We start from the raw sequence: 27312 nt of genomic DNA, 5'->3' as shown, positions 1-27312 counted from the left end.
GCACCTCAATTTCTGAACTGTTCACGGGCTGAAAGGAGAGGGCACTGTTTTATTTGTTTTATTCTAACCTTATGACTAAATATACCTCATATTCCATAACTTACAAGTTGCTTAGGTCTGGCTGTGTGTGTCATAGGATACCACTGAAGTTTTCTTACTGATGGGGAATGTGGTACTTAATGCACACTCCATAAACCTAATTTTAAGAAGAACAAGAAAAAGCAACTGTGTCATAGGATACCACTGAAGTTTTCCTACTGATGGGGAATGTGGTACTTAATGTACACTCCATAAAGCTAATTTTAAGGAGAACAAGAAAAAGCAAAACTGTTTCTGGTTTAGCTGTTCTTTGTGTGCTGGAACAATGTGTCAGAAATGATGCTCTCTTTGCAGCAGAGGAGATAAACTCCTGGACACTCACGACATTCTGGCATCATGCACTTCTCTGCTTCTGTAGTTTCTGCCTTGCACATGGAGCCATCAGCAGGAGTCATCTTGATCATCCTGTGCCGTCTCTTCATCCCTGTGCCACAGCTGGCACTGCATTCATCCCACTCACCCCACTCAGTGACAAGGCAGCTGCTGGGAGCTATTCAGAGTGGACAGAGAAAACTGGTCATAAGTAGGGCTCATATAGAAAAAGGTTTTTAGCAGTGCTCCTGCTATTGGCTGATTTTTATAAAGCTCAATAAAATACTTACAGCATTCCTCGTTTACAATACACTTCTCAGTCTCTTCAGTAGGCACTTTGCACATGGAGCCATCCTCAGGGAACTGTTTTACATATCTCTCTCTAGACCTGGTTCCCATTCCACAGGAAACACTACAGGGGGACCATGTAATCCAGTCAGACATCATGCAAGTGGAACCATCTAAAACACAGAGAACCATTTCAATTGTGAGTACTGACAGAACTGCTGACAAACCTGTACCTGCACATTTCTGTGCAGCATCACTGTTAGGCTGCTTTTCACACTGTGCTCTCCTCCATTGCTTCCTCTACTCCTTTTCTTTATACTTCTGTGTACTTCATGCACTGGCTGAGCTGAACTGCAGAACTGACCACAGACAGCTTCAATTCATGTTCTCCAGGAATTATCCCTCTGTTTCCCATAACCTGAGTCATACTACAGCAACAGACAGCCTTAAGAACTCTAAATGAGGAGTAAACCCTACAAGGTTCTTCTATGAAGAGTAAACCCTACAAGGTTCTTCTATGAAGAGTAAACCCTACAAGGTTCTTCTATGAAGAGTAAACCCTACAAGGTTCTTCTATGAAGAGTAAACCCTACAAGGTTCTTCTATGAAGAGTAAACCCTACAAGGTTCTTCTATGAAGAGTAAACCCTACAAGGTTCTTCTATGAAGAGTAAACCCTACAAGGTTCTTCTATGAAGAGTAAACCCTACAAGGTTCTTCTATGAAGAGTAAACCCTACAAGGTTCTTCTATGAAGAGTAAACCCTACAAGGTTCTTCTATGAAGAGTAAACCCTACAAGGTTCTTCTATGAAGAGTAAACCCTACAAGGTTCTTCTATGAAGAGTAAACCCTACAAGGTTCTTCTATGAAGAGTAAACCCTACAAGGTTCTTCTATGAAGAGTAAACCCTACAAGGTTCTTCTATGAAGAGTAAACCCTACAAGGTGTTCTTCTCCTCCACTTTCCATTCCTGATTACCTTCATCACTGCAGCCTGGACCCATGCATGGCTGAAAATCTTGGGTGTCTGGGCAGGGCACACTGAGGTCCAGCTGAGCTTTAAGCATTCTCTGCCTCATCCTCTTGCCCTTCTCACAGGTAGAAGAGCTGCAGGCTGACCATGGGGACCAGTTTGAATATATGCAGGTCTCAGGGGTATCATCTGAAAAAGTAAGAAAAGGCAGTGAACATTAAAAATAATCTTTACTTGGCTGATGATTACTTTAGATTTTAGTAGGATACAGTCTTTCCCTTCTGCATTCTATCTTCTCCATTTTAGTATAGAAGAAAAAAGAATTACCAGCCAACTTTCATTTTAAAAAATACTTCTTATTTGAACCCCAAGAGGCTTCTCTCTTCCACTGCCTGTATTGTTACTGTCACCTTCCAGGTACACATGCAATTTCTTTGCTGTATAAGGGAAGGCTAAGAGTAGATAACAGAAGAGATGAAAACCTAAATCACTGTCTGACACTAAGTAGAAATTTTGCTCCTAAGTCAGTTTTGTACCTTATCTACAAATAGCAGTGGAGAATGAAACAAAATAGAAATTAGTACCATGCAAACTAATTTAAAATGTACCTTCTTCTTTTTCCTCCGGTGCTAGATCTGCCACAATATCATCTATGTTATCAGGAACGATATTGCATTGCTCCCCCTGCAAAAAAATTATATGGAGATTGGGATACAGGAAACTCCTACATGAATGCAGAGAGAGGGGCTAAACAAGTATACTGGGAGGCACTATTGCCCCTGCAGCACCTTCTTCTCTTTGAATTTCCAGACATACTTGAAGAAAATCTCCAATTAAGCAGATGCAATAAGTACCAGAAGTAGGAGAACTAATGCCTTTAGACAGTTTTAGATTTTTCTGCCATTATCTTTGATGTGGGTAGGTTAAGGAGCATAGATTTGGAGGAAAGGCAAAGGAAGGATAGGGTTTTTTGGGTTGTGGAGTAGGTTTGCTTGAGAATATTCCATATATGTTATACCTTGCGTGCAATTCTCTCAATGACAACTCTGGCCACCAGCTTGATAGATCCTCCTTCTGGGTCATAAAATGGACTTTGAGGATGATCTAAGCTTGTAAGTGGTCTGATCTTCTCCTGAGGCACTGTAGGTTTGTTAGGAGACTGCAATCAAAGAGAAAAAAAAGTTAAAAAAGAAACTAATAATTAATAATATACTTCATCTGCAGAAATTAAAACTCTGAAATGCTAAATTGTGAAATTCCAATGTAAGATAGATGAACTTGGTACATTCATACTAAATGGTAGGAGGGTTTCTTTTTTACTTTGGTTTATGGGGGTTTTTTATTGTGTTTTTTTTTTTTTTTGGGTGGTGGTTGGTTGGTTGTTGTTGTGTTTTTTTACTTTTGGGTGGTGGTTGGTTGGTTGTTGTGGTTTGTTTTTTTTTTTGTTTTGTCAGAGAGCACTTCTCCAACACTTCAGGAGTCAGCCCAAGGCTGGGATTACACTAAGATGTATGCCTTGCTGTCTGGTTAAATAACCACATTAATAAAAAAACCAAAAAATATTCAATATGCCTCCAGAACTGGATTATAACTGGAGAAACTCCTTAGGCTGTAAAGGTACCAGGTCTGAAATTAAAAAACCAAGCATCTTTTGTCATCTGACAAAGGAGTATTGGTACCAGGTCTGAAATTAAAAAACCAACCATCTTTTGTCATCTGACAAAGGAATATGTGTGGTGTTTGAGGATGTGACTAATCTTGGCTCATTTCAGCTGTCTGTACTGTCTGCATAGACACAGGATCACCCCTAACCAGTTCATTCACCTGACATAACATAACTTCCTTGGTCAAAACCAGGACTTTACCTGAGGATGATCTGAATCTCTTCCTAGACTGAGAGAGTGATGGAGACAGAGAAAACAGATGACTTTAGAGTCTCGTGGTGACAAGGAACCCAGACTTTCAATCCCTGCTGTAAGGAATTGTGAGTTTTCTGTGCCAGGCAGAACACTTGGGCTGAAACAGTAGAAAGCCCAAGCTGGTATGGCTGCTGATGGCACATGGGCCTGTGTCAAAGGGGTTGGATGCCTTCAGGCAGAGTTTTGAGCAAACTAAGTCCTCCACTCGTTCAACAGGTGAATACAGTGGGTGAACGTGAAGAACTTCTTCACCATGCACTGAAGATTGCCCAGGGAGGTTGTGGAGTTTGACTAGAGATATTCAACAACCTGACAGAATCCTGTGCAATCTGCTCTAGGATGACTCTGAGCAGGAGGTTGGAGCAGATGACCCACTGTGGTTCCTCCCAACCTTACCCATTCTGTGATTCTGTGATAATATCCCAGGTGCATGTAATATATCATGTAATAACATAATATGCTTATGTTATCCTTGAGCATAACAATGCTCAAGGAATTCGGGCAAAACGACTGACAGTAACTGTAACTAACATCTGTTGAAATTCACGACAAGAAAAATTGTTACTAGAGTAGTATAAAGGCATGTACAGCACTCCCATGGATCAAACACATTTCGTTCTTCACTGCTTTAAGGTTGTATACTTGAATATATTACAACAGCTTCTGTACCTCATAGGTAACACCACTGTCCGTGCCAGCATCCCAGGGGATTAAATCCTGGACAACTTTCTGGACCCAACCACAGTCCTTGGTGCAGAGGTCCTCAGCAGAGAGTCCCACATTCCAGTCAGGGCTGGGGCCCAGCATGGTCAAGAAGGACATCAGGTGCCGGTGGCGATCGACTGAGAACTCAGCAGAGGGAGCAGCTCTCCTGCAAATCGACCAGGGGAAGAGCATGAGGAACTGCATCCAGGTTTGCTGCTAGGGAATTGAAACTGATGCTCCAAACTGGGAAATACAGAACCGTGTCTGGCTCGTGGGGATGGAGGAGCAGGACAGGGAGAGGGTGGCTGAGTCTCCAAACAGCTTTGGCATCACTCAGGGACATCTGCAGCTCAGTGGATGAAGGAGACATCAGAGTGCAGAGTTGTAGCAGTATGCTCATGTCTTAGTGGTACAATAAAAAAATCTGTCAGAACACCTAAAACAAATCAGGACTAAAATAACAGAGAAAAGCTCCGAGACCTTAATTTCTGGGATGCTTTTAAAACATTCTCTGCACTCCCTGAAAAGATAATTTAAGTTCTAATGCCAAAACTTCTTGGAAGTGCTACAAAAGCTCTCATTAATAGAGTTGTAGTGCTCCTGTGAGTGAGAGATTAATGGTCATTGCCAGCCCTAGAGGGTTCAGCCAAGACTTGTGCAGGTTCCTGCCAGTGGATGTGAAAATGCCTCTATTCACCCAACTGTTCTCAGCTTTCCCTTCCCAGGAATCTGCTGAATCACCAACTGCTCTGCCATGCTGAGGAGCAACTGCCACATTCCTATGCTAATGGGAATAAACCCAGGCCTGAACTGGAGGCTTCTGTTCACAGATGAAGAGCTGGACCTCTCTGTGGCATTTCTCTCATGAGCAGCAAGAAGTAAGAAATTATTTAAAATATCATGTTGGTAATTCTGCTCTACCAAATACCTCTCTGAGCTCAACCCACGTTTTCCTCAGCTACAGGACTTGGGTCAATATGGAGTCAAGTCAAGGTTTTTCCTTCTTTTTTCAATTCTATGCCAAAACACACTATTTTAGAGCATCTAAAGACCACATTGATTTTAAATGTCAGGTGGTTTTAGTTAGGTAACTAATAATGACATACACACAGTAGTGCTCATACACTGTTCTACTCTAGTCATAAGGAGTGTATTCCTCCCAGAAGTGCATACCTGTAAAAATGTGGCATTTCATTTGTGTATTTTCTCTGGCTCACAGCACCCTCAGCTCATTGGAAAAAGCAGAACAGCCCAAAGACAATGATTTTGAGTCATTATCACCCAGTTTTCAATGTAAGCTGTCTAAAAGTTAGCATATCTCATTTCCCCTTCAAGAGGCAAGTTGCAGAAATTGGCATTTATTTGCTAATGAGTAAAATGTTCTGGCTACTTCTGTTCCAGAGTCTTTAGAAGTTGCTTCTCACTCTGTGAATTATCTTACATTGAATTAAAGGCTGAGTAGAGGAGTTGCTAAGTGTTTGATGTCATTAATCCTGCCTTTCCCAGAAAGAGATGCAAATGACTTTTTTTTTTTTAATGAGAGATAGAAGTCAGATTTCAGTTTGTCTCATAGAAAGGAATAAAATAATCAATGACGGTATCAACTTCACTCTGTGAATAAAGACCTGATATATTTGCCAAGTACATAGCAGTGATTACTCTTTAAAAGTCTGTTAACTGACTTCAAGTAACTAAAGGATTTACTGCATTATAAGGGTTTCTAAGAATTCCCTACAGGAATTTTATATTTCAAACAGTACACAACAACAGTCCTAAGGAGTACACTGTAAAAATATCAGAGCTAGCTGTTCAATTCACCTCGATGGCTGCTAGAAATGATTCTAGCTGTGGTAGCACAAATGCAAATAATTACTTTCAAATACCAATGGATTAGATGCTTGCCATGCAGCAGTGGAGGCAAAGCCAACCACCCAAATCATTTTCAGAAACACTGAATTTGTGCAGTGCTTCACCACTGTCCAAGTTCTGACTCAGGTTGTATGTAAAAATTCATGTGATCAGGTGAGCATATTAGAGAGCACAGGGGAGTGTAAAATACTAGTGGCTATGAGACCCTTTTGAAATTCAATTCTAATTCAGGTAGTCTTATAGGTTTTTATGCTGGGGAAAAAATTGATATGCACTATGGATTTAATAACTATATGGAACATATGATAGTTTGAAATATCTTCTATCCCTCCAGATTTTTTCACAGAGCTGTATTAAGGTAGAATCATCCTAAACCCATGCTTTGAGTCTGGATACTAGATTCATTTGAGTAACCAGAATCTGATCAGCTCAGGATAAAGTAGCAGCCTTTTCAGATAGGAAGAGGAAAAGAGCAAACAGGAGAGAAACCAGTTTAAGTCTGATGACTGTTGGGGGTGGTAGGTAGTTGAGATTGTTGTGGACCACACAGCCACTGGTTTAGTGCCAATTCTAGGTGATGCTGATGATGTGAAAACACTATTCCTTTTTAAGTTAAGAATTTAGCTGGTTACATGACCACAAGTTTCTGAAACAGCAAATGAATTGTCTATTCTACCTCTAGTCCACAAAAGCAGCATCCTTTTTTAAACACTTACCCTGCAGCACATCTACACCTCCCAAGATGAACATTCTTACTTGCTCATCTTTAGAACTTTCTGCTATTGATACAAATAACATTATGAGCATGGAAACACACTTCACACCCTTGAACTTCCAGCTCTGCAGCACCTGCCCACCAGCACCTACACAACATCTGTTTCATGGAACAAACTTTAAAGTCATAACATCCTGAAAAGCCAACTGACATCAAAGAAAAGAGAGGGAGAAAATTAAAATCTAAAATTGAATGGAAAATATTACTCTCCTAGAAGTCTGCAACTAAGAGAACAAATTAGATGTTAAGATGTTACATGATATTATTAAGAAAACTATTTATGAAGTGATGGAACAGAATTAGTACCACTACATAAACAAACAGTTTTGTGCACAGGTGTCAACACCTGAACATAAACCCAGAATTTCAGAGTGGAACAGAAAGAGGGGGAGAATCCTTCTTAAGTTCTGCTTAAATGCAGGGCAGGTAAGCACTTAAGCTAATGAATAATTTAAGAATGTGCATGTCCCAAAAGAGCTAGAGACAGGAAAGCTACAGTAACATCAACACTGAACCAATGAAATTTGACTGACATCCAGATAAAAAGTCAAAAAGCACTTTAATGTCAAGCTGTTTGTGCCTCTGAGCTGTAAGAGTGACTGTAAGAGTTTGGCTGTGTTATTTCACAATGGAAAAAATGAAGAAAGCCACAAAACTTCTTATAACATTTAGCTTTTGGACTACAAAAACTCCTCCATAACAACCTCTTACCTTGCTGCATGTAAACCTTTAACCTGAGAATGTTGCCTATAACCAGCTACAAGAGGTGGATATGTTACTGCATATTGAACTAGGGGATTGTATCATTACCACTGACATTTAAACCACTCATCAGGACAAACACTGCTCTAAAATATCGTTAATCTGAGGATTTTTTAAATGCATCACAAAAGGGACTTTGTGACCAGGTTTTCTGCACTGAAAAAAGGTCTCAGATAGCTCAAGTTAGGATTGCAGTTTGTGAAACTCCTGTTTTTTGTGTGTTCTTTGCAGGTTGTCACCAACAGTTAGGTGTGGTTATCCCACACGGTGCTGGCACATTTGCTCTTGCTTAGAATAACTTTGTGTCACTTCTTGGATCACTTACTGTGCATTGACAATCAAATCATATTTCAGGAATCCTTTTGCAATCTATGGCATTACTGGATTTTATCCAGGCCAGGCTGATGATGAACTGGACAGATGTAGGAAACCACTCTTCCCTTCCCAGGAGGTTTGGGGCTACAAGTTGTCTGCCTGGAGTAACTGCAGCTGTATTTACAAAGAAAATCCTCTGGGATATGGTAAGAGTCCTGTTGCTTTGTATGTCTCCTTTTTCACCTGGCTGATGTGCAAACCATGCCCTGTTTGCAGTGACAGATTAGTTCTTCAACCAGCATGAGAACCATCACAGCCAGATGTCTTCCCCTTTCCTCTCCCATCAACAATACCAGATAAACAGCATAGATTTCTTTATGAGACTGTGCTAGCAATGAACTTTGATTTTCTATCCATTTAATTTGTTTTGTATGTTAAACCAAATATCTCCTTTTAACAAAAAAAAAATACTGTGAGGTTATTTATTGGAATTTCTACAAAAACGTAGATGCTCCTTAAAATCCATGAAAAAAATTAAAAATAGTATTGTCTTGGTTTTTAGAACCATTTAATTTGCACATGTCAAGAGCTTGGAATAGCACTTTCCATTTCCCTGAAGATGCCCAAGATTCCACCACCTTTATGAACACAATACACATTGCAGTTCATTCAGCATCCCTACCCTGCCTGGAAATGTGAATTAAATGTTTAATTATCATTGCATTAATAGCAAGGCAAAGGGCTAACAAAAATCACAAGTTTGAAATTTTGCAAATAGATTTCTGCTCACGAGAAATTTAAATGGCAAATTGTCCCAGTAACTTGCTGAGTATTTACACAAGAATGAGGAGTCAGGAGTAGTAAGTAGACATATAATTGCATGAAAATAATGCTTACGTGATTACTCACTAAATTATAAAGGGAAATTATTTTGGCTCAAGGAAAGACAACAGATGGTTGGGAAATCATCATAAAACAGCAACTACCAATGGGAGGAACATGCACAGAAAACAAAAGCTAGGACAGAATGGGATGAGTAAGTTTGATTTAACTGGATGGTCATTAATTTCCATGAGCAATTAGTATAAAGTTCTTACAGTGATTCTTCTTGGATAAATCTTTTCTATGTTTTAATACCCAACTTTCTTCCTTGACTAGTGACATTTGAATTTTAAATAGAAAGCAAATGGTGACAGAAAATGGAACTGCCATATGTGCTTGCTGTGACAAAAAATGATCGATACCATTTTTTGCTTTTTGAACAAACACATATGTTCTGCCTTAGTTCTTTTTCCTTTTTTTTTTGGAGATTGAGCTCTGAATTCCTTGATGTGGGTGTCAGACCATCTGTCAGACAATGAAGTTTCCCTGAGGCTCAATAATACACATCACACTTAAGACATTAATTCTTTTTATAAGCATGATGTGGTTTTGTGATCAGGATTTTTTTACCAACACCTAATAAATGTATATGACTAGAAATGCAAGGACCCAGGGAACATGCTACTGTACAGCTGCACATGAATCTCTCCTAGGAGAGGTAAATATTTGCAGCCTTGAGCTGCTACTATACAACTCAGCACTTTTTTGTCCTGTTGTCTGTAGAAAAGAAACCCCAAATCAAAAAAGATTTTCTCATTTAACTGGAGCTCTGTGGAGACATTAAAACAGACTAACCAATTTGTGAGGACAGCAAATCTTGTTGGGTTTACTCATTCTTAAGTTCCTGAATGATTAATAAAGTGGAAATTCATATGATTAAAGCTTTGGTCATATGTCCAAATATATACATATATTTTTTGAGCACAGTCACACCCAATCTCAAATTGACATCAATTATAAAAACTTGTAAAAATGCTTAGTATTGTATATGGAATTTTTGAAAATGTGTTTTGTCTGAGATTCACTTCAAGTAGCATATTTGGTTTTGGTGGAAAAAAAACCCTTCTACTTTTGGATAAAATTTAGAATTTATCTTTTTAAAAAACAACCTAAAAACACTAGATAGAGTTTATGTTTTCAATGTGAAACAAGACATTTACCATTTCAAACCCAATTCTTATGTGCAAGCTTTCATTTTGAGGTCAAAGCCTTTTGACTAAAGTGTTTTGGTTAGGACTTGCTGATGGATAAGCAGCTCATTCAACACCAATTTCTCCTGCATCCATCTGACAGGAGTTTACTGACATCTGTGAACTCTAAAGTCATCCAGGTAAGGATCACCTGATGGTTTAGGGTCCTATAGATGTCACATCCACAGTGTGGAGGTAGAATATACAGCAGGAAGGAAAGGATATGCCACAAGTTCTCTGACCAAAAATACAGTTTAACCTCTCACCAAATGCAGAGCTGGAGCACTAAGAATTATTTCATAGCTCCAGAGAAATTGATCTATTTTTCTTCATGTTATCAAAAGTCACAGCTGACTTTTCCCTGTATTTTGTTTTTGTATATTGTGTTGTTTGTGCATTATTATTTCTGATTAGACTGGGGGTTAGAGTTCTATTTTTTGACACTATTAAACCTCACTGGCTGAATCCCAGCTAACTATAAAATCATTAAAGGAGAAAATAGCTGAGCTAGACACACCATCATGTTGCCCTAGAAACCAGAGACTCTGTCTGGCCTTCTCATTCCTCTCCTTTTGTACACACAATCTCCCAACTTTGAAAATGTTTCCTAGTGCCATTCTGACATTTTGTGGAAGGAAACTTGATTTACATCTGGATTGACAAATATTGGCTTTTACCCCATTTTAGAAGAGACAGCAAAATGTGACAGTGGGAGATAACAAGAAAGATAAAGATTCATGGGGTGAAAAAAAGGGAGATAACAAGAAAGATAAAGATTCACATGGGGTGAAAAAACCCTCCAGAGATCTACAGAAATAAAAAGTAAAGACATTAATTAAAGAAATTAAACCAACTGAAAACAAGGTAATCAGTATCCTATAAAGTGGTAACTGATACATTTCTTACATTTTGCACTTGTGAAAAAAATGAATCCATTGGTCAAATCCACTCAGACAAGAAATGACTGAGCATGCTATTTCTCTTTTTTTTTCAGGCAATCCTGAAATCACTTTCTACTATTCTGTGCCAGCAAAGAATTGTAAGATGGAATGACACTGCTCAACATCCTACAGGAGCACAGAGGGACAAGGATCTCTGGGTGTTTTAGGTGAGATGCACTTCTGAGCTGAATTTCCCTTTGTGAGCTGGATCATATCCTGGAGCAATCTGAGAGTGTAGAGATTTGCTTTCTCTCTGATCAATCTGGCCTGGAGCTTTTTCTCCTGCTGCTGCCAGCAGGGAGCCACATCCCCTGTGCCCAGAGTGGTGGCCACCCAAAGCAATCTGCCAGCCCCCAAATTTGTCACTTCCTGAGCACTGCTTCACTCCACAGATCTCCTGCTGCAGCAGATTTCCTACAGGTGTAGTTAGCTTAGGCAGCTGTTCATTATGGCTATAAATATAGACACTACAGAGATGGTAATGCTTTCACCACAGAATTAAAGCAGGGGTTTCAGTTTAGACAAGACATACCTCACACAAAATCTTTTTCAAATATTCCCAGAGTGCCTGTTTAAGGGAAAATATGGGCCATACAATACAACATTACAACTTCTATTCTTACACAAGTGTAGCTGTACTTGGAAACAGCCACTTAGGGAATTAAAAAAAGTACTTTCGAGCATCTCAAAATTTGAATCAAGTCATCCTTCAGGTGAAAACCACATCATTATTCTTCAGGAAAAGAAAAAAAGTATTTTCTTTTAGGATGACATGAATCCAGTGAGATGTCAAATATAACCACATTTCACTCATCCCACTTCATTACCATGCCAAGCCACTGAGAGAATGAATTTACAACTCAGACAGTTCATCAGGCTAGTCCCTGTTTCATTCTTCATGCTTTAGCTGCTAGAAATTTCATACCCTTTTATTTGCAGTTGTTCATGATGACTTGTTATCAACGAGACAGGCTGTACAAATGTAATTATGGCTTTGCTGGAAGTTTGATGGCAATGATGTTACTGTGGGTTCAGTGCTCTTTGGGCACAGTAATGTTGCTGCTCTAAGGGCAGTGACTGCTCTGGGTTTTGTGGCTGATTTCCCAACCATGTGCTAGCCAAGCAATGGTCACACTACTGTGCTCAGAGACCTGTTGCTATTGCAAGCTATTAGCTGCAGTTAACCACGTAAGCTAAGCCCCCAGGGCTCCCTACAATGGTCATTAAGTTTGCTTCAGGCAACAGTTAGGCACTATCTTAGCATTACAGTCATACTGCAGTTTAGTTTTAAATCAGTTTTTCTTTTTGGACTGTTCATGCTGTCCATTTTACTGTATGGAGAGAGGCTGTTTACTCACTTTTCTATATTAAAAGAACCTTAAAGCTAACCCAACCACAGGCATAAGGTGTTCAGTGGGTTAAATGCAGCTATGGAAGGATATATAAGCTTGTAAGGCAAGAAAATGCACAAATTTTAAAAGTACAGAGGAAGTGGGAGACAGAGAAATGCAGCATTCTATTAGAAGAAAGTGTCTAACAAGTATGCAAGAAAAAATGAGGGTTATAAGGAATATAAGAAGTAGCAATAAGTAAAAAGCTTCCTTATTTCTGTATAACCTTCATACACCCATGATTTACTTTTCAAATCATTAGGTGGCACAGTGTTTATAAGCTATTTGTATAACCAAATATTGATGATATCCAGGAGATAGATGATTAAGGACTATGATCTTATCACTTTGGAGAAAAGAGCAAATAAAATTCAGATGCCCATTGCAGCTGGTTCATTGCAGTTCAGTCTGTATTTTGCCCTTGTGATATGCCAGTTGGACACAAACACAAGTATTTGTGTTCAAACATGCTGCTGGGTTGGTTTAAGTTCTCAGCTGAGCAGTCTGAGGACTTGACTAATTGAGCAAGGGAATAATGTATTGATTTCCAATGTATATTTTACAGATCACATTCTGATGTATAGCATAAATAAGGAATGCCACTACTGTCACCTCAACTGACCACCTGCATTACAGCAGCCAAAAAAACCTAACCTGCAATTCCTGTGCAGAGCCTACAACTCCCTTGGGCTTGAAATATATCCAAGTGATGGAAAATACATCTCCTGCTCAGGTAAGCTGCTCTGAAGGTTAGTCATGGTGGTAAAGTCTTGTCCTATACCTTGAGTGAAAATTTCATTCTTGTGCATTTCCTTAGCTTCTGTGCTACGAGCAGTTTCATACTTTGGTGTTATGGTGTTGTTTTGAGTGGGGTTTTTTTCTAGATTAAAGAAGGATCAGCTATCAGAAATCTTTTAAGCTGTGCTCACCTCCTAACCTTTTTTTTCTTTTTTCTTTTTTTTTTTTTTTTCAGAGGGGTGGGGATAAAGGGAATAGCTTAAGTCCTAAGCTGCTTAAGAGTTTCTAAGCCCCTTAGGGTAGGGAACGTTTTCTGATAACTGAACTCTTTGGCAGTTTTTTTCTGGCTAACCTCCACATTTTCACATACTTTCTGAAACACAGATGACACAGACAGGCAGAGGGTTTCACTAACTGTTTCCCCTACACTTTTTACAAAGGAAACAGGACTACCTGGTCTTACCATCTTGCAGAAAACTAATTGCCCTGATTCTCCAAGGACTTTATTTGACTGTCAGCTAATCAGGTGACCCTTTCTACTGGCTTCTCATCCTTAGTCACTTCTTGTAAGTCTCACTCATTTGGGCTTGGATAATTAGTATGAACTCTGGGCCAAGGATAGATAGGTTATTCAGGAACCACCTGACACCTCCCCCACCTCCCTTGAAAGGCTACCAGAAAATTCAAGAGTATCCTGAAAGAAGAGTTTTGTTCTCTTTTCTGCCAGAGGTGGGACCTTGGGAATACAGTTTGCTGGCTCACTTGGTTAAGTAACCATGGTTGTATCACCATCAAGATCATGATGCTACCACAGAGTGGTTCAGATAGGTATTTTAAAGAATTATTCCTCTATGAGTTTTTTGTTGGTGGATGAGGATTTGCTGTATCAATGCACTGTCACAGTGTGTGAGACAGGATGCTAAAAAATACTGCTGTGACATGCAGAACAGTATGACATGTTTGAGCATTGAATAAATATTATTTATGTGCAGAAAGCACAAAGTCCATGGAATAGTCCTGCTGTGAGAGTTAGTGAACCAAAACATGTAAAAAATGAAAAGATGCTAAAGAGGAAAGAAAGAGAGAAGCAGTTGTTGGTAAAAAAGACCCCAAACAACCCTTTCCCCCCCCCCAAAAAAAGATGAAAACCTCACCTATCAACATATTTTTAGATTATTTCTTTACCAGAGTGAATGGTTATGTGAGACAATGAGTTTAGAGTGGCCCATTAGCCAACACAAGGCTATTAAGACATACAATTCCCTACTTACTTACACATTCAGAGGTTGCCAGGCTGGCCACTGGGCTTTGGCCTTGATGACTGTTAACACCTCATCGCTCTGTGAAAAGAGACAAAATAAGAAAGTGATTGGGACAGTTTTGCAATATGTTTTACAGCAAAAAAAGTAGGAGACACTAGGTCACACTGTGCCTCCAAGTTCTGGCTATGAAAAATATACTTCATCCTTTTTGTTGTCTGGGCACCTTGTGACCTCAGCTGCACAGGGCCCATCAAGGAGTCTCCAAGAATGCAGGAGGTAAGAGCAGCAAGCAAATATAGTCAGACTTTGGGCAGAGTCTCTTTTCCTTCTGTAGAAACTTCAAACACCAGCTACAGTTTGCAGACCATGTGATTTTTGCATCATGAGCAGGGGGGAAAGCTTTCACCATGAATTCACCACATTAAAAAATAAAGTCAATGACAGAAAAATTGCCCTTAATACATTACAGATCTACAGACAAAAACTAGAGGCTGCTGCTGTAGGCAACTAACACACTCTGTGAGCATGTATGATATATTATTTATTATCCTTGTATATGTAAGGATGTAAAGAGCCCATGGTGAATGCACTGCTAACTCCTCCATTGATAGCACTTTTTCTTTGCTCTCCATTTATGCACATGAAAATTACAGAGTAAAATCCAGCAACCATGTGTGGAAGCACACAGTGTGGCCAAGCACTGTGCAGAGATTATTTCCTAAAGTCTGTTGGAATTCCTGCATCAGCAGTTTTAAAACTTTATATTGGTACAACAAACCAGGACAAAGGCAGGAGACCATTAACGAGGCTCTGATGCCCAAAAGATATCTATCACACTTTTTTAGAAGCATTTTCCCCATCTCCCTTAGGAATCCACCCCAGTAATTCGCTTGGAGGAACACAAAGTTCCCAACTCACTCACATGATTTCTACTGTCTTTTAAAAATATTTCCCAATTAGCCCAAGAAACACACTTCATACATTGCCAGTAATTGGCACTTCCAACAGAGCTGACCTTTCAGGTTAGTGATGACAGTGCCATTTCTTGCTTAATAGCAATAGCTCTGATACCCCAGAATAGCTCTAGCCCATACACACACCTGGTCAAAGAAAACAAATTTCACTGGCTGTTTCTACCACTCAGTGTTTTCTGAGTCCCTCTTTGCACCAAAGCAAGGACATCCCAGCTCTGATGGGCCCTCTCTGTGGCACAGGAGGTGTTAGTCTGAGGAAAACATATGTGACATAGAATCATATCACAGAATCAACCAGGTTGGAAAAGACCTCCAAGATCATCCAGTCCAACCCTACCGTGGTCACTAGCCCATGGCACTGAGTGCCACATCCAGTCTCAGCCTGAAAACCTCCAGGGATGGTGAATCCATCACCTCCCTGGGCAGCACATTCCAATTTCCATACAATGAGGAGAGATTTTTTTCCCTCAAAGTGATTAAAAAAGAAATGAATGAAGTTACAATTTGAAGTTAAAAGACTTCTTTTCAGTCAATGGAATTTGCCTTAGTTTTTAATTTTCCTTGTTTCAACCAGTTTAAAACTTTCCAGCCAGGCATCCTTCATTTACTTGCCTTGAGAACACATTTGCATTGACAATTATTAACTGTATTGTACATCACAACAAAAGTCTGTTAGGAGCATAGATGGTTATGCTTATTAAGGTAATACACTGCTTATCTAATAGAAGCCACTAATTATGTCAGTAGCATCCAAATTACTCATCTATGAAAGCATTTCAACAGGTGCTGTTCAAATTAAAAATGCATACCAAGAGGAGATGAGTAATGACTAATAACTTAGTACTAAGTGCAGAGGGAAGAAAATAAGGAACAGAGCATGGTGCATTCAGACATCCCTGAACTTTCAAGGGAGGTGAAAATTCAGGTGCAAGCACCTCCTGACCCAACATTAAAAAATGCAGAACCCAGTGTTCTGTTGAGCCTGGAATGAAAATACACTTTTTTTTTTTTTTTTGTGGGAAGTTTGGGAATGAAAATACACTTTTTTTTTTTTTGTGTGGGAAGTTTGCTTTGGCTTGTTGTTGGTTTTTTTTTTCTTTTGTACTTAGAGCTCCTTGACAATTACACAGGATGCAACTTGAATGAAGTCATTGCTATTCCAGACTGATACTCTAATTTTGCAGTTGTCTCTATCATGCAGATTTGTAATCTTCCTCATTTTATTTTTTAAAATGTAGCACCTACACTGTAATTAATGCCAGTGTATATTTTCATGTGCTGATAGACAGACACCTGAGCAGATATTTTGCACACTAAAGAGCTTTCCTTAGACAAGTGTTTACATCAAGAAGATGAAATCCTGAAAAACAATACAGCAAATTCTGCTTGCCCTCTCCTTGGGTCTGCAAGGCTGTTGCCATGTGAGCTCTGGCTGCCAGGCTTGGCATCATCCTGGGGATCTCAGTTCCACTCTCCACGTGTGTTGTCACCAGAGCCTGCATCTCCCCAGCCTCCTGCAGGGACAGGCTCAGGAAGCAGTGACCTTTTCTCTGCCTCCAAACTCTCCACCTGACCTCACATTTTTAAGGGAACATGATAAACAGCCCAGGAAAAGAGATGTTATCCACCACCCAAGTTCACAGCCTTGGGAACAATCCATAGATGGAGAGTAATCTATAGAAAAGACACAGTGCTTGAATTTGCTGGCCAATCTCTTTAGCTGTCATTATTGGCAGATGATAGAAACTGAGAGGATATGAAATGCCTGATGAGAAACCCACAAATTAATAATACATAACTAGTGGATATAACCCAACTTCCCTGAGTAACCCAACTGCACGGACTTTACAGCACAGGTGTAAAAACATGTTCTTAGTTCTTGCTGTCCTATGTTACTTCCCATTTTTCTCTCCTCTTCATATTCCCAAAGATTTGCTTTGATTTTTTGACTTAAAGAAACTCTCAAAATCCCAATGAAATATGGCAAAGAGAATTAGGCTGCTTCACTGTGTTATGTTGTAAGTTGTAATAATTTTTGTATTTGTCTTGGAAGCAAAGATTCACAAGCAACAAATCTGGTACATTTTTAAAAAGAAAACTAGATTGTCTGCAAAATGATGAAGTGTCAAAATGTTACAGTGTCAGAAGAAGTTAAAGGGAAGGGCACCAATGCTCTTGCTTGGAGCTGATGAAAATCCATTAGGTCCAGTCTGATAGACACTTCTTCCAACAATAAAAGGGGGAAAAAAAGGGAAGAAAACTGTTTGTCAGCTGTTACAGATAAATACAGAAAGAAAGTTGCTGCACTCCTTCCTTTTCCCATTTAAAGGTGTTTCCTCTGGAGCAAAAATCACAGGATACTTGGGAGTTTCCAACTGAGTTTTTGCTCAGCTTCTTTTGGGCCTATGGAGCTCATGACTGAGGTTGTCCTGGGAGGAGAGTGAGGGTGGAAAAGTAGCAAACAACTCTCCTTTACTCCAGATCCACTTTGTATCTAGTGTTCAAGCTGGGGATGGATGGTTGGCTCAACAGTTGTTCCCTCCAAAACTACTGCTGTTCAAAAAAGTTCTAATGGCATGATTTAAAAAGGATGTCATTCTAATACAAACAGCCTTACTGACATTCTGAACTTGGCAAAAAGCAATCATTTACTTTACATCCATTTGTTCCTGCAGTGTAGAAATGAACACTCATGCAGGATAAAGTCATTAAAACCACTGCTAAGTTAGATCATTCCACTGTGCACCTACAAAAGATTAAAAACATTTCCTCAGCTTCAAGAACAGAAAGTGGGACACAGCTCAAAAAGGAAGCAGTAAAGACAGAATTTGATTTGAAGTCTTTCTCAACCAAGGGATTAATAACAACATTTTTAAAGGGTAACATCCATTAAAAAGTAATGAAAGCTTTCAGCAAAAGATTTAAGTATCACCTTTGGAATAAAAGAGATTAGCAGGATGAGAAAAGCCATGTAAACTATTCCATGTGCTTCTGCTGCTTTTTCGTACCCAAGGTGATCAGTATCTTCTCTATACTGGAGGTTATTTTTATGAGCAATTTTTACTAGTATTTTTATTTTATGTGTGCCAAATAACACTAGAAAATGTTACTGTGCAGATCACTTGGCAGCTGGTAATAATGATTTGATTCGGTTCAGCTAAACCAGTGACAGTGTATTATCTGAGATCAAAATCAGAGTCAGAGTCAATGAACTGTGGGAATGAAAAACACCTGGTTTGGACCAGAGCTTAATTTCACTCATTTCATACTGCTGCTGCTTGGCATTCATTCCATTGTTTTAGAACAGAGAATTTTAATTCCTTCCACAACACTCCCCACACTATCTCAATGCCTTTCTATCCACACTCCACTCATTTTCACAAGACTCTTAGAAAGGAGAAAAAGGAACATTATCTTCAATTCACAGATGATGAATTGAATGTCTTCTGGAAACAAACCTACATATCTGAGTTTTAAGATAGCATCTCCACTGCAGGATCATCCTTTCCCTCAAAAAAAAAAAATTTGTTATTGAAGGAGGAAGAGATTAAGTGTGAATGAAAAGGTATAATGCACAGTATGTCTTCTGTGGGGAACAAATTCTGTAAAAATTAGAATGATATAGTGCTTTGGAGGTGCTCTTAAAAGCTGATCAGTCTTCTATGATTAGTATAAATAGACCTTATTCTTACTCCATTGTGTGCAGACACAAAGAAATCACTTTAGGATGTGAAAAACATGTTTTCAGTATCCCTAACTTCTGCAGTACATGAAAATAGTTTCAGGTTACCACAAGTCTACAAACCCTCAAATTCTGGCTCCTTGTTGCTACGTACACTCTATAGTTAGCTGTGTGATACAGGAAGGTGTTAGGAGGAACCAGTGGAGAGACAATACAAACACCTTCCTGCACCCTCTGAGCAGCCAGGGAGTCTGCAAGGACATCTGAGCACTCAGCACTGCAGGCAAGAGGATGCTATAAAAATAAAATACAGCAAAATAAAACCATAGAATGGTTTGGGTTGAAAGGGACCTTAAAGATCATCTAGTTCTCCACCCTCCTGCCATGGGCAGGGACACCTGCCTCTAGGCCAAGTTATTCCAAGCCCCATCCAACCTGGCCTGGAACACTCCCAGGGATGGAGCAGCCACAGCTTCTCTGGGCAACCTGTGCCAGTGTCTCAGCACCTCACAGGGAAGAATTTCTTCCTAATATCTAATTTAACCCTACCCTCTGACAGTTTGAATCCACTCCCCTTGTCCTGAAACTCCATGCTCTTGTAAATAGTCTCTCTCTCCATCTTTCTTGTAGGCTCCCTTCAGGTACTGGAAGGACAAAGTCTTACACAGAATAACAGGAAGTCTTACTCACAATAAACACAGTATTTTGGGTGGGATCCACCCAAGAAAGACCCTCTGTTCCTCTTGTGGGCTTAGGGTCCTCATCACTGCCAGTAGGATGTGTTTCCATGGGACTGTCCCTTCTGAGAGCACCTACTTCTCTTCTCAACTAGGAATAGTGACAGTGTTTGCTATAATGCTCAGCTACTGTTTACACCTTTCCATAGGTGCAGTTTTCTATCAAGGGTGTTATGTTTCCAGCTGTCCTGAGACATCCCCACTGCTGAGCAAAGTGCTGTCTGAGCTCTGCACTAGGACTTTTCAGCTAATAACCACTTAATGCTAGGAGGATGTTAACAGCTAAGATGGAAGTGACTGTAATTAAATACACACACTTAAATCCTACTTAATTATGAGTAAGTTGTACCTTCTTTAATGTCAGAGATTGTTCTGATTCACTGTCAGTAGGATTTGAATTGCCAGATATTCATTTCTGAAGAATCCTACTGCAGCAACAGCTGTGCTGGAAGGTGCTGCATCACAAGACCATTGGTCTCTTCTCCCAGGCAACCAGCAGCAGGACAAGAGGACACAGACTCAAGCTCTGCCAGGGGAGGGTTAGGCTGGATATTGGGATTAGATTTTTTCCAGAGAGAGTGCTCAGGCATTGGAATGTGCTGCCCAGGGAGGTAGTGGATTCACCATCCCTGGAGGTTTTCAAGCTGAGACTGGATGTGGCACTTAGTGCCATGGGCTAGTGACCACGGTAGGGTTGGACTTGATGATCTTGGAGGTCTTTTCCAACCCAGTTGATTCTATGAGTCTATGAAAAACAACCCCCCATAATTAAAGACTTATTTTTACCACCTGATGACAACTAAATTCTGTTTAAATCTATGGCTGACTTCGATTCAGGCAGATTATACTTAAGGCCAGTAGCACAGGAGGTACCATAAACAACAGCAAAAATACATTTGAGTCAGTGGAATTAGACCAGGATTGTGTTTGCCCATTTTACCTTGACCTCTCTCTGTTTTGGACAGCAGTTTTGTGGCAGATGAGAAAACCACATATATTATAAGATATATAAACATGCCTGAAAGGAATTCGTTATTTGATCCTAGTACATACAAATTCAACATTTCCCTGCACAAATAGTAATTTCTTTAATTAGAAAATCTTATTTATTTTCTTTCAAACTAAGTAATGACATGTCAGGGAATATAAAATCTGCAGTTTTCAGTTTACCAAGTATGAAAGTCTGGGGGAATTTTCAGGCTTTTGATAATATCCAGTCAATTACAAAACACAATTTTGAACTTGAGATAGATTAAAAAAAACCTGCTGGGGTACAACTGGATAAAAAATGAAGGAGCATTCAAATCCAGTCCTGAATTGTCACTGTCTGAAAACATCTCTGCTTCAGGAGAACAAGTAACCCAGCACTTCAGACAGTACCACTTTAACTGCTGTGCTGTACAGGAAAGCTTCCCTGAATTGGATGCTTAGCAATTTTGTATCCACTTCTACAAAGAAAACTCCTCTGTTAGATAATCAGAATTTTCCCAAAATGTGGATATTGTCCATATTTTCCAGACAATACAGAAATCTGTGTTAAAGCCTCACTGGCTCAGGATGCTGATTGCCCAGATGCTAGCTGACAATGCATGTTTTTCAAAAAGCTTTTAAAAGGGAAAGATAGGAATTCTAGTTCCTGATTTTGTTAAAAATTACTAGGATGGGATGCAAAAAGAAGAATGATCATTGTTACACTTAGGATGTATCCAAAAGCACTGACTCATTTGCATTAACAACCTTCTGCATTACCTGTCCCATTGGGTTTCCTTTTAATGGAGTGGCTGTTTCAGGAGGTGAATGTAGGCTGAAATTAATAACAGAACTGTTGCTAATGGCAACACTGAAAATCAGACGCACCATTTTATTCCCATTAAGGTGCAGTTACATAATCCAGGGTGTTCCCAATAAAGCAATAATTCATTTTTGCATGGTATAAAGCTTAGCAGTGTGTGTTAATGAGCCCTAGGTATGTTCTGAGTACCTGAGCTCTCATTTTCCATGGCTGAGCAGATTCTTTAAGGAAAAGGGTCTCCCTTGGGAATCCACTTCTTGACTCCCTGTTACACAGAATGCTTTGCTGCCTCTAGGACTGCAGCCACACTTTGGGATCCTGATTACAAGGGAAGAGGGTTTCACTGCACTGCAGAATGGCTACTTGTTTTAAATTGGGGATTAAACTATATTTTGAAGCTGACCATAAGTAAGTCCCATCTTCTAATTCATAGGCTTACCCAACACACAGCCTTTTGTCCTCCTTCTGCCTTCCTTTCCCAATCCCATCATTCCTTTAGACTAAACACTAGCCTTTAGCTCTATTGCTAAGGGCTATAAATCTACAGTTATTTTAAACTCACCAATTCTTTGGAAATGGTGAGCACACAGGAAAAGAAATGGGGGGGAAAAAACCCATACAACAATCCAACACACCGAGGCATTCTATGTGCAACTGAAGGGCAACCTGCAAGCAGCAAGACAAAAACTGCATTCACTGGAGATAAAAGTGTTTTAAAGCACTCTTCAGATTCATTTTCAGGTAACTACAGCATTTCTTTGCTCAGGCTCCTTGAAATAGTTTCAAAACAGCCAGGGATGAAAGCACTGAGACTGGCTCTTGGGCATGATATGAATAAGAGAGGTTCAACTGCTCAAATAGCAGCAGGAAATCTCAGGAGAAGGTTGGGCCTGCTCTGAGAAACAGCCCAGGGAACAGGGACAGGGAGTGTCGTGGTTTAACCCCAGCAGCAGCCAAGAACCACACAGCCTCTCACTCACTCCCCCACCAACGGGACGGGGGAGTGAATTAGAAGGGTAAAAGCTACAAAAACTCATGGGTTGAGATAAAGACAGTTTAATAGAGAAAGCAAAGGCTGCACACACAAGCAAAGCAAAACAAGGAATTAATTCACTGCTTCCCGAAGACAGGAGGTGTTCAGCCATCTCCAGGAGAGCAGGGACCATCACGCGTAACGGCTCCTTGGGAAGACAAACGCCATCACTCCAGATGTCCCCCCTTCCTCCTTCTTCCTCCCACCTTATACACTGAGCATGATGTGCTATGGTATGGAATATCCCTTTGGTCAGTTTGGGTCACCTGTCCCAGCTGTGTCTCCTCCCAATCTCCCATGCATCCCCAACTTCCTTGCCAACGTGGCAGCACGGAAAGCAGCAAAGGCCTTAACTCTGTGTAAACTCTGCTCAGCAATAACAAAAACATCTCTGCATTATCAACTCTGTGTTCTGCACAAAACCCAAACATAGCCTCATACTAGCCTCTATGAAGAAAGTTAACTCTACTTCAGCTCAAACCAGCTATTCTGTCATCTGGTAAATGCTGGCACTGAGACTCCAGGTGTCATGATTATTCATCCTGCTGCTTCGCTCACACATTGGCCAAATGGAGGAGCCTGAACAGAGGGGAAATAATTACTTGGATAATAGCAAGCAATTTTAAATAAGACCAGCAAATTAGCTCAGGAGGTGAGCTTTCCTGACCCTTGATAGCACTTTGACAAATCCATGTAGGTTTTTTTCCCACTCAGAATGTACAATATAAATATTCTGAATGTGCTTTAGCTCCTGTACAGAGGCAATCACAACAGTTTAATTTCCTTTCAGTAAAGGTATTGTGTCTAAGCCACGCTTTGCCATCTCTTCCAAAAAAAAGCCCCCACAAAACCCACTAAAAACCCTAATCAGAAACACAGCCTTTAAACAAACTAAGGAATTGAGGATCCTACCAGGAATTCTATTTTCTGTAATCTGGAAAAGAGTAATCTTCTAGTGAAATCATGGAATTTAGGGGTTGGAATGGACCTTACAGATCATCTAGTCCCAACCCCTGCCCTGGGCAGGGACAGCTCCTCACAACTCACTTTGCTGTTTTACATGGCTGTTTTGAAATGACATGTACCTTGACCTATTTCTATGCTTATGTTCTGAAGTTAGGTTTAAATTCTAATGCTGAGCTGTTAACACATTATCATGAAATGACACAATACATTATTATGCCATGAAACACACACTTCAAATATTCCATGACATGCTGCTCATTCCAGCAGTAAATATTTCTGTTGTGATCATCTCATTTGTATTCCTTTAGGTCTCTAATAAACTCTTTTCTACTAACTCCATAATTAGGATGGTAAAGTATTAGAATTGTGCTCAGTTCTTTTAAATCAGGAATACTCTATACAGGTATTTATTTTCCTTCATCCTTTATTTTCTCTCACACCAGGCTCCTGCTGGGAGACTCCCAGCAGAACACTGAACACAAACATCATTCTCCTCTGCCTTTGGACAGAAGTAGCAGGCCAGACTGGTCCTCACTCAAGTCCTACTTCCAGGTGTTAGGCCACTTTATTAAAATTCTTTGTGATCCCTTAAAATAAAATTAGGCTGTTTTCTTTTTACTAGTCTCTAAAGAGATTAGAATTGCTCTGTTATTGCAAGGCAAACTTCCAAAGTGGTTAATAATTGGAGCAGCAAAGCATGGTAAATGCCATGTCTCATTACCAAGCCACCACTTGGGCTCTATTCACTGGAGGAACTCTGAAGACACGTCATCCTTTGGCTAATCAGTATGAATGTTTTTAGCATTCATGTTTCTAATGCAAAAGCATGCAAAATTCACAGGGTTGTTCCATCTTGTCTTCTCCTGACACTGCAATTGTGCACTGAAATAAACTGATGGAAAGGTTGGCTTACAACACAACTACTGAGTCTATTAAATATACAATTATTGTGGCATTCTCTAAAGTCTGATGAACCAATTAATAGCACTTTGTATTTTCATGGCATCTTGCTGCAAAGAACTTTCAAATGCTCTTAAATAATAAAGTTCTAGAGCTCCCAAGGTCATCAAGTCCAACCCTACCGTGGTCACTAGCCCATGGCACTAAGTGCCACATCCAGTCTCAGCTTGAAAACCTCCAGGGATGGTGAATCCACCACCTCCCTGGGCAGCACATTCCAATGCCTGAGCACTCTCTCTGGAAAAATCTCTGCCTAATATCCAACCTAAAATCTCTTGCCTGAGCACTCTCTCTGGAAAAATCTATGCCTAATATCCAACCTAAAATCTCCCCAACTACTAATTCACCCTCACTCTAGTGCCAAAGTCCCATCACTACCCCAGTCAGAAAGGAAACGACCTTTTGCCAGTGCACCTAGTCCTGACAATTGTAATGTTAAAACTAATTTTTCTGTGTGCTAATAGACTTGGCACAGTGCTACTTGCTGTGTCAAAACCAAGCAGAAGTCATAACACTTCACAGGAACTATGCAAATGAAATAAAACAGAAAATACAGTATGTCCTAGAAAGAAATGACACATTCAAGAAAAAAGCAGATCCAGTCTCCAGTAAGATCTATTCTGATGGTCAGGAAAACCTCTAAAAGGTTTTCAAAGCCTGGGAACTTAGATCCAGTACTCCTCTGCTACTGAACAGTTCCTGCATGGCCTTTCTCCTCCCCACCACCCACCTGGCTAATTTAAACATAGTCAAGGTTCAAAATTCAGAATTACCTGAAATTTAAAGCATTATTTTTTCCTGTAAACTTTCCTCCTGTCAGAAAAAAAACATTTGTAAAAACTCTGGGAACAAAACCCAGTTCTACTGAGCCAAAGTTTAGTGCCCTGAACCACCCAGCTCTAATCTCTCCAAAATATTCTGCTCATTTTAGAGATGAAAGCAAACCTCTTCCTCACACAAAGATCTGAAAAGATCCCAATTGCTCACAGGCTTACACCTTATCAATTATTCATTTTCTGAGTCAGAGTTGCTCTATACAACAGGCAGGAACATTTGAAAGGGCAGATATTATTCATGAACAATGTTAGTTTAGTTCTGAAATAACTGAATTGTACAGAAGTTACGACTCTTTTTGAAGAAGGAACTAGTTGCTCTAAGCATTGGCAGGTGAACCTGAGTTTAACACTTTGTAATATAGATCAGACTACTGAAGTAATTAGTTTTTTTTTTCTTTCCACCTGTTTTACATGTAGTTCTTTGTACCTTACCTTACCCAGGTATAAGGATCTCAAAACTGCTCTCAATAGCTCTCTCTTCGTGATCAGGGATACAGCCCCAATTGTACCAGCTCTTCTCAAAGGCTGTTCTCTTAATCACTCCCTTTCCTATGGCTCCATGAGAACTTAAACAATCACAGTTTCTTTTTTCTGCTTACAGGTCCACATTTCTACTGATTTGTTCTGCACAATTCTGCTACAATAAATCATCCAGCATTATTGGCCTCCTGTGGCTGCGTGCCTTTCATTTTTGTGAGCTAAAAATCCAACCATCTTATTGACTGCAGCTGCTTTTAAATACACTTTGGTGTCAGCAGTGATTTACTTTTTAATTATATTAGTTTATTTTATATGAGTGGCTCCATTGTTTTCTTAACAGCTGCTTTAAATGCAGTGCTCAAACAAATGAAACCTCAGCATCTGAGTAAGGAAAACAAGTTCATTCACAACTCCTTAAAAAATAATTTCCTACAATAACATTCTTGATGAAAAAAATCACCACACCTCCCAAATCTTTTACATTTCAGTGTGATGATTAATGGGATCATTTCTTTGATGTTAGAGCTGTGTATTCTTGGGAGATTCTTGCTAAAAAGACCAGCAGGAACAGTAGAAAGCTAAGATTATTTCAGTCTCTCTTCCAAAAGCCTGAGACACTGTTTTACCAGTTTTCTATTTCAGCTCCAGAGGCAAGTTCTGAATCAAATGCTCACCAAAATTAAAGACTAGGGAATTGATCTTAAGGTCCATTTTTGTCCTCTGATATGTGCATGTAATTTCTCTTGTCTGCAGGAGCACATTTATGCTGTATCTGGGGAAATATTCAGCATATAGGTAAACTGGGATTTCTCCAGAGACAGATTATAATCAGCAAAAACAAAACCATCACAATCCATTGCAAAAATGTGCTCTCTGCAGTGGAAATGTGAAACAAGAATACATTCATGAATGTGGAAGGTAAAAGTTTAGCCATGTTCTGATAAATTGATTTTAACCAATATTTCTTGGAAAAAAATGTCCTGGGAATGCACTGTGTATAATTTCTTTCACACAAAGATAGTATCAGATAATAAAAATATTTATGTCATCTTATTACACATTTGATGCACTTTCATTGCAAAGAAACATTTCGACCACAAATGATAAAGTTGTCCACTGGTTTCAGATCAGGTAATTATTACTCTCCATCGCTATAGTCGTGGCCACTATGAAACTGGCTGAAGAACAAAATATTGTACATTTTTGTAACTCTTTTTTTTTTTTTTTTAATGGGATATGCAGAATTGAAAAGTAGCCAAATAATACCTGTGGTTACTATTTCTTCTGATTGTATCTGCCACAAAACCCCAGTGCAGTGCAAGGGCAGCTTTAAAGGGAGCTGTGATTTTAGTTTTATTACCTTTATCCTCCTGAAGGACTTTTTCTGTTCTTTGCAGCAATCACCTTCCAAAGAAGAGAGAGGAGGGGACAA

At 39.6% G+C, this 27312-nt stretch overlaps 1 protein-coding gene across 1 annotated transcript; it reads right to left on the bottom strand.

Moving 5' to 3' along the window:
* Positions 1-421: 421 nt before the first annotated feature.
* LOC103807185 (spondin-1) lies at positions 422-14498 on the bottom strand (the record flags this gene model as incomplete). Its single annotated transcript, XM_009079906.1, has 7 exons — positions 422-589; positions 702-872; positions 1678-1860; positions 2280-2355; positions 2690-2830; positions 4260-4461; positions 14434-14498. Coding segments are annotated over 7 exons (1006 nt in total), but the record flags the coding sequence as incomplete, so codon positions are not given.
* Between the last annotated feature and the right edge of the window lie 12814 nt (positions 14499-27312).

This window comes from Acanthisitta chloris, unplaced genomic scaffold (genome assembly GCF_000695815.1).
Source record: "Acanthisitta chloris isolate BGI_N310 unplaced genomic scaffold, ASM69581v1 scaffold22198, whole genome shotgun sequence".
NCBI classification, from domain to species: Eukaryota; Metazoa; Chordata; class Aves; order Passeriformes; family Acanthisittidae; genus Acanthisitta; species Acanthisitta chloris.
This window is presented reverse-complemented; position numbering and strand designations above follow the sequence as displayed.